Source organism: Erythranthe guttata, chromosome 11 (assembly GCF_056151865.1).
Source record: "Erythranthe guttata isolate IM_541 chromosome 11, IM_541, whole genome shotgun sequence".
Taxonomy (NCBI): domain Eukaryota; kingdom Viridiplantae; phylum Streptophyta; class Magnoliopsida; order Lamiales; family Phrymaceae; genus Erythranthe; species Erythranthe guttata.
In genome coordinates, this window is record NC_142543.1 from 8,249,706 (window position 1) to 8,258,080 (window position 8,375).

The window sequence follows — 8,375 nt, forward strand, 5'->3', positions numbered from 1 at the left end:
GTTCAAACAATTAATTCGGAGATGCCCGAATCACGGACTTCAAGAGTGGCGGCAACTTCAAATATTTTATGATGGATTGCAAGATAATTCGAGAACGGTGCTCGATTCAGCAGCTGGCGGTATGTTCATGAGCTTGACCTATGACGAAGCTTACGAACTTTTGGAGCGGATCGCTAGAAATAAATACATGCGGGCATCGGATCGGTCAAACAGCGGAGCCACTAAAACGGGAGGAATTTTAGAGTTAGACGGGGTCACTGCAATCACGGCCCAGTTAGAGAAGCTATCAAAGCAAGTGGCGGCTTTGCAGACTCAGCAAGTTCATAAGTTCATGCACTCCAAGGTCCCGACCAGTGCTTAGAAGAAACGGAGTCTCTAAATTACGTGAATGACACCAACCGACAACAGAAGAACCCGTACTCCGACACTTATAATCGGGGATGGAAAGATCACCCTAACTTTGGATGGGGAGGAAATCAGCAAGGACAAACAAAGGCCAGCTCCCGGATTCCAAAATCCGCCTCAAGCTCCACCTCAAGGTGGAGATCTCGCAAATATCTTAGCTCAATTCATGACATCCACTCAAGCTTCCATTCGAAATTTGGAGACACAGATGGGGCAACTTGCAACCCAACTAAACGCGAGGCCGTTGGGAGCACTGCCGTCGAATACGGAGGATCCCCGAAAGAGCAACATCGAGCAGTGCAATGCAGTGAGCTTGCGAAATGGGAGGCAATTAGAGGAAGGTCCTTAAAGGTCTGTTGCACCACCGCCTATTGTAGAGGAGCCCAAGGAAAAAACCGAGGTCGGGCCAAGCAACACAAAGATCACGGTAAGTGAACCTACTCCCAAGGTACCTTTCCCTGAACGTTTTCAAAACTCTAAGCTTGATATGCAATTTCAGTTATTTTTGGATTATCTTAAAAAGTAGCATGTTAATATTCCTTTTGTTGAGGCACTTAAGCATATGCCGAATTGGGTTAAGTTTAGAAAAGAACTTGTGTCGAAGAAGATGAGGCTTCCGGAGTGTGCAGCAATTGTAGACCTCAATGAGCAAAGTAGTGCGATCCTTGCAAATAAAATTCCACCGAAGCTTAGAGATTCGGGGAGTTGTACCATTCCATGCACAATAGGTACTAGGTATTTTGGGCGGGCGTTGTGTGATCAAGGGGCGAGCGTAAATTTAATGCCTTTATCAATTTATGAGAAATTGAATTTAGGAGAAATTAAGCCCACTTCCGTGACCTTGCAGCTAGCCGATAGATCTTTTACTCACCCTTTAGGTATAGTGGAGGATGTATTGGTCAAGGTAGATAAGTTTATACTCCCGGCCGATTTTCTAGTAATAGACATAGCGGAAGATGAAAATATTCCCCTTATCTTAGGAAGCCCCTTCTTAGCGACCGGTAGGTCAATTATTGATGTAGGAAAGAGAGAGCTAAGAATGAGTGTGGGGGACGAAACAGTGATCTTCAAGGTGTACGCAGTGGAATATTTTTTTTTTTTTTTATTTATATAAACAAATTTATATAAACACAAGTGCACAATAAATTACAATTAAGTGCGTACCTTTTCGCTTCCAATCACCAACAAACATGCTCGCATATATAATTTATTTAAGGGTTAAATACAAAAACACCCATGTACTATGGACTTTGTATCATTTACCCCCCTGTACTACACATAAATACAAAAACCCCCCTGCTATTATATTTTTTCCAAAATATGACGAAAATACCCCTGCTAAACCTATAAATATAAGGGTTTGTTTGTGCCATTTTCCACTATATTTTTTAACATTTTCGGTTAATTTTACTTGGGAAATTTTTATTTTTTTACTTTTTCCTTCAAAACATTTAATTACTTAGATTTTTTTTTAAATTTTCTGAATAAAAACCTTTTATTTTTGTCATTTTGAATTTTTTCTTATTTTTCTTAAATGTCTTCCGGTAGTTCAAATTCTCAACAATAATAGGATTGTAAAGATGTTTGTAATCTTAGGATGTTTGAACTACCGGAAGACATTTAAGAAAAAAAAATGAAGAAACTCAAAATGACAAAAATAAAAGGTTTTATTTAGAAAAAAAAAATGTAAGCAATTAGATGTTTTGGAGAAAAATTATAAATACCAAAATTTTCAACGTAAAATTGACTGAAAATGGTAAAATATATGGTGGATAATGGCTCACAGAAAAGAAAAAAAAAATTATATATATATAGGGGTATTTTCGTCATATTTCGGAAAAAATGCAATGTGAGGGGGGTTTTTGTATTTATGTGTAGTACAGGGGGTAAATGATACAAAGTCCATAGTACATGGGTGTTTTTGTATTTAACCCTTAATTTAAATAACATAAATTAAATCATCATAGCATGCTCACGAAATTAAAACAAATAATAAACATGCTCAACGAATGATTCATATAAACACATAATCGAACATATAGATTCATCAGATTCAATAATCAATTAACATACATTAATCTCAATTTATATAAATTAATTAATACATGTATATTAATTACGGAAAACGATATGTTAGCCTTGAAGCGTGAATCGAACGAAGACTCGAGAAGATGGCTAGCTGCTCTTCCCACTCCTACTGATCAAACGTGTTTGCTGATCTGAAATTACAGCCCTGAAATTACAGCCCTGCTCCGACTTCAATATCTCCATGGTTATTTACTAGATGGACAATTTCTTCTAGGAGATTGGAGATTTATGAGTCGTGAAGCTTCTTTCAAATGTTCACGTCCATCCGATCACCAGTTGATTTATGCAGAATTTTCTCGCCGGACTGCGCAGAAAATCCGAGAGTAGTTTTTCAAAATTGCCTTCTCGCATCACCGACTTGTGGCGGTGCGTGGGGGCGCGTGGGGACACCCTGGTGGCGGCGTTGGGGGTATAATAATCTTCCTCCTCTTAGGTTTCACCTCGTATATTCAACTATCCACGCAGCACTAGATACGTGATAGGCTAAGTACAACGAAGAAGAACCAAGGGAAAAGGAAGATGCCGATGCGGCGGCGACCGACGGCGGCGCGACGGCTGGTGGCGGAGGTAGGGTTTCGGCTACAAGGTGGACGGTCGTGGGGAGAGAAGCTAGGGTTTCAAGCTTGTGTTATGTCGTTTTTTGTGTGTTTTTTCATATCTTTCACAAGACATATAAATCTTATTTATATGCTCCTTGTGAAAACCCTAACATGCCTTAAGTTGGGCTAGGCCCAACAACTTAAGTCCACTCTCTTTCTCGGCTCGTTTCTAACAAACGAATGCTCGCAAAAATATAACAATTTTATTTTGACGACGAGCACAAATCCTCGTCGATACGAGTACCACTTTGCAATTTACCAATTTCCGAAATTGGAAACCCTAATTTAGGACTTGCCAAATTGGGAAACTTCCCAAAATAGAAAGTTCACTAAATTTCCGTTGGATTATTTTCCTCTACTTATTCTCATTCGTAATTAACAATTACGAATGTTGGACTCAATCACATTGACTTCCAATTACACTAAAATTAACTAATTAATCTTAGCTAGTTGCATTACGGAACTCAAGTACACGAGCAGTGTGACCCTTGATGGTTCAGGTGTAAGCTAGCCGTGGGCCCACAACCAATTGTGTTTAAACTCGCCCCTAGAGTTACAATTATGTTGAAGCTAGTTTCAACTTAACTACCCAACGAATCAAGATTGGCGTCTAGCAACTATGCGTCATGATTCCCTAGATACAAATGAAGTGCCTGCAAGAAAGAACCGTGTGATATAGTTAACGTACAGTAGGATCCCTTCGATACATATATCCCGATTGAACTAGAGGCATTGGTTCGTCGAGACCTCTTTATGAGTTCAATAACAGTGTGGATGTTCTTGGTTACATAATCCGTTCGTGTTTGACTTACAGAAACACATTTCTCTAATCACGGCACTTTCAGCTGTGGCCAAAGACTTCATGGAATATAAATCGCAAGAACACACAGGATATCCATGACTAATCAAGCGATCGAATCTCCTACTACAATGCACAGACCTCCCACTAGATTTTGGACTACATGAACATTGGCCCTTGGGGTGGTCCTCGGTGGAACTCCGGGACAGGTCACGATACAGCTGGTCCTCTAGTGAAGCCACGGTGATGTCTGGGTCTTAAGGATTAATGGTGTACAACTATATCATAGAAACCCCTACTCGATTATTGGGAACCACTTAAAGATCTCTAGATTGAGGGAGTTCAGTGACCTCAGCAACTTATGAGCACCCACTTATGTATGCCGATGTCACAACACCGTTGACTGATGAGACGTAGTACACATACACTAAGTGCTAGTCTCGAATGGGAAAGACCGATATCCTCATTAGTGGCGTAACCCGTTGACTAGGAACTATGTTTAACAATTACTATAATTAAATAAATAATCTCACGATTCTACTAGATATATTTATAGTAATTAAGTAACTGTAAGGACTACATTTATGCTTATGCAATGTACAAAGATATAGAATGCCAAAGGGGGTTTTTATCATTAATACAAAATATTTATTTACGAGTAGCGTGAGAAAACACAACAATTAGTTGGTTCTTCGGCCGCCTACTCTAACAGCTTCCTCCATTCGTACGTATTTATCAGTTCGATTCAACAATTCATCTGGGTTTCTAGGAGGCCTTCCGGCAATGGATTCTTTGAATCTACCCGACTTCAAGTTTTGGTGCATGATCCGGGAGAGCATGTCTTGTCCTACGCTTGGGACTTCTTGGACAGCTTCCACAAAATGCTTGATGTAGTTGCGGAGTGTTTCGTTGTCTCTCTGTATGACGGAGAAAAGGTGTGCTGGGGTCTTGGCATATTGTTTGTTGATGGCGAATTGGTTGGTGAAGCGTTGCGATAATCGAGAGAAGGTGTCGATCGATCCTGAAGGTAGAGAGTTGAACCAATTCATGGTCCGCTTGGAGAGAGTGGTGCGGAACATCTTGCGCATTGATGCATCTGTTGGCCCATACAAATCTGCCATGGCGTGGAATTTCTCTATGTGTTATTGTGGGTTGGTGGTTCTTTCAAACTAAGGTAATCCTGAGATTTTCACTCCTTGAGGTAATACCTCGTTTAGGATGTCCATGGTGAAAGGATTGCGTCTTGCTGGGGCAGGCATTCTTCCGCCAATTGGATTGTTCAATTGGGGGAAGGAAATTTGGCGAGACATTCTACTGTTTACCTCGCCTTCTCCTTCATTAAAGAGAGGGACTCTCTGTGGAGACGTGTTACCCCGTTGGGGTGAGCGTTGACGTTGATGTCTGGGCTGTGCTCCCCTGTGATTAGTGGATAGTTGCACCGAGGACCGTGGGTCCGAAGTGGATGAGGACACACTTATTCGATTTTGGACTGGCGGTGGTGCCATGGGCGACACCACAGGTAGAGCAGGTTTGGGTATCGCGTTGGGAGAATTTGCTCCCATCGTGGCGATATATTGGGTCACGGCCTCTGCGGCGGCGCGAGTTGAGACTTCTGCTATCATGTGTTGGAGCGCATCCTCGGTTATCTGAACCGTTCGGGGAGCAGGGAGTGGTGGATCGGCGAGGGATGGATCCCGAGGGGGATTCACTTGGACATCGCGAGGGGATCGGGAGCACGGGGAGGAGGTGGCAAGCCGGAGCCTCCGCGGATCGGGAGGTTGTTAGCTGTGTCATTCTCTCTCCGAGCAGATGACTCATGAGGATCTTGCTGGCTACGTGATCTGGTTTGCATTCCCACATACGGCGCCAAAATGATGATGCTAATTACACAGATCACCTGGGGTAGTGTGGTAAACGAGCTAGGAGAGAAAAACGGATCAATAGCTTGCCAATTTGATGATCATGAGTTCCCTGCGAAATGAACACACGTGAACTAAGCCGGGGGTTGATCCGGCGGAAACCCCTCCGACGCTCAAGTCAGATGTACGGATCGTGGAGATGGTATAGAGAATTCGTGATCTAGAATACTTGTGAATAATAGAACGAACATTAACAAAATGAGTAAAAACCTCTATTTATATGTCGTTGATTGGGTTGGGTTTACTTTGTTGGGCTCAAGCCTTATTTTGAAGGTGTTTGGGCTTGCGTGTATCGGGTCCAATTGGGCTTTCGTATAGTGGGCCCAATTATTAGATAAACTGGGGTCCCATTGGGTCGGCCCAATTTGGTATATCAACTTAATTTGATGATAAACTAGTATAGGTAATCTTAATACATTTATAATTAACATCATTAAACATTCTTTCAATAACATATTGTAATAACATCTAAAATGGTAAGATATATGACGAACAAAAAAACATCATCATACGTATGTATGTCTCATAAAATAAATTAAAGGAAAAATAAAAGAAAAAATGCAATGTCGTTAGGGGTGGAAATCTTAATGAAATTTCAGAATTTAGCGAATTCTGGTAAGAAAATATCCGAATTGGTAACTGTATTTTTTATTCCGATGGCGAAGTTCTAATTTCCGATTTTTCTGATTTTTTTGAACGGAATGGAAATTGTGTATAAAATTACCGAAAATTCAAACTTTCGATTTGATTTTAGTTCCAAATATTTTGATTATTTTTTGAAATCTATAATATAATTTTATGATATATTTTTGTAATTTCATAATATAATATATGTTATATTTTATATGTAAAATATGAATACCCAAGGACCAAATAAACTAAAAACCATAGAAAATATTGATTGGTATTAGAAACTATTTGTCACTTTTTTTTTCTTTTATCTGAAACTCTGTGTTGCATGATGTTTTTTCTACATATGATTTTATTTATTGCATTTTGTTGATTTTTTTTTTGGATTGTCGTGCATTTTGCTAGAAGATTCCCAAAAATAGTGAAAACATTATGAAAATTTGCATTATGTCAGAACTTGGATCAAAATATTATAAATTTCTGAAATTCTGCCTATGCCGAGGCATTCCGAAATGATAATTGATTTTAGAATTCCGAATTTTTTGGAACAAAAATTGGACCTCATTTTTTATTTTCGAAAACACTTGATTTTTTTCCGAAAAAGTCATTTTCAATTCATTCAGTCCGATTTCCACCCCTAAATGTGGTTCATCTTTACATTTCAAGAATTTGGAACAGTTTGATCACTATATTGATGTTCCATGTAATTTAACTTTGATACTTTCCATATATGTCAATTATCTAGATTTTTTTAATTAGTTTAAATTAATTTACAAACAATGCTAAAGGTAACTTCAAATGATGGGAGTTTTTTGTGGAAGGTCCTTGACCAACAAAAAAATATTTACGCTAATGAAATAGATATTTTAAAAAGTGTTTATCAATATTAAAATGAGTTTATGCTGGTCAAGGCAATTAAAATCATCCAACACACGTAATTCATCAAACACTAACTTTAAACACGGAATATTTTTAACAATTGAATGTTGTATCTATTTATGGTAACGGAAAATATATTTTTTAAATTATTTATCAGCATTAAAACATGTTTATGTTAGGTAAAACAATTAAAATCGTCAATGCATGAACTCACCAAACAATAACTTTAAACAAATTTTTTAACCATTAAAAAATTAGAATTTATCCGTTTGTTTTCTATAACATCATTTCAATGAGTTTTGTCACTTACATATCATTTATTAAAGTATCATCTTACCATACTTTTTTCATAAAAACATATTAAGCAGACATACTAAATCCAATGTATTTTCATTTTATGGGTTATAAAAGTTTCATTTAATTTTTTTTATTATTAAAGATGTTTATCTACTTTACACAGTTCAATAAAAGAAAAGCCATAAATTTATATCAATGAAATCAATAGTAAATAAAAATATTGTAGAGGTTTGAGATGTAAACCATGAAATTAAATCAAGCCACTAAAAATATTTGACTGACTATTAAAATAATTATTTTCTGATGATTAATAGATCCTAGTGAAATTTGATTTCTCCAATAAATGGAATACATAGTTCCCAACATTTCATATTTTGTCCATGTGTTAAATAAAAGAACAAAATAAACCAAAAAACATATTTAAAAAAAAAACAAAGAGAGAGAGCTACTCAGCCAATATATTTGATTGGACGTATTGATTTCAATTTAAATAACATTTTTAATTAACAAATAACCACAAGTAATATATACATATATAATAAGTTACTAATAAGGGTATAATAGGTATCACAAAAAAATTAAGAAACAAAAAAACATTGGTACTTTTAAAGGTAGGAAGATTAATGGGTAACATTTACATTTCAAAAAGTGGAGCCGACGAAATAGGCAAATTTCCATCAAGAATGACACGTATACAATAGACAACAAATATCTGAACAAACTAGAAAAGACAACATTTGTTGTGTTGTCTTCAAAAAC

At 37.5% G+C, this 8,375-nt stretch overlaps 1 protein-coding gene across 1 annotated transcript; it reads right to left on the reverse strand.

The window, feature by feature from the left end:
• Positions 1–4,571: 4,571 nt before the first annotated feature.
• On the reverse strand, positions 4,572–5,012 carry LOC105970702 (uncharacterized). The gene has a single exon (XM_012995535.1). The coding sequence runs from the start codon at positions 5,010–5,012 to the stop codon at positions 4,572–4,574; it is 441 nt and encodes a 146-aa protein (XP_012850989.1).
• Positions 5,013–8,375: the final 3,363 nt, after the last annotated feature.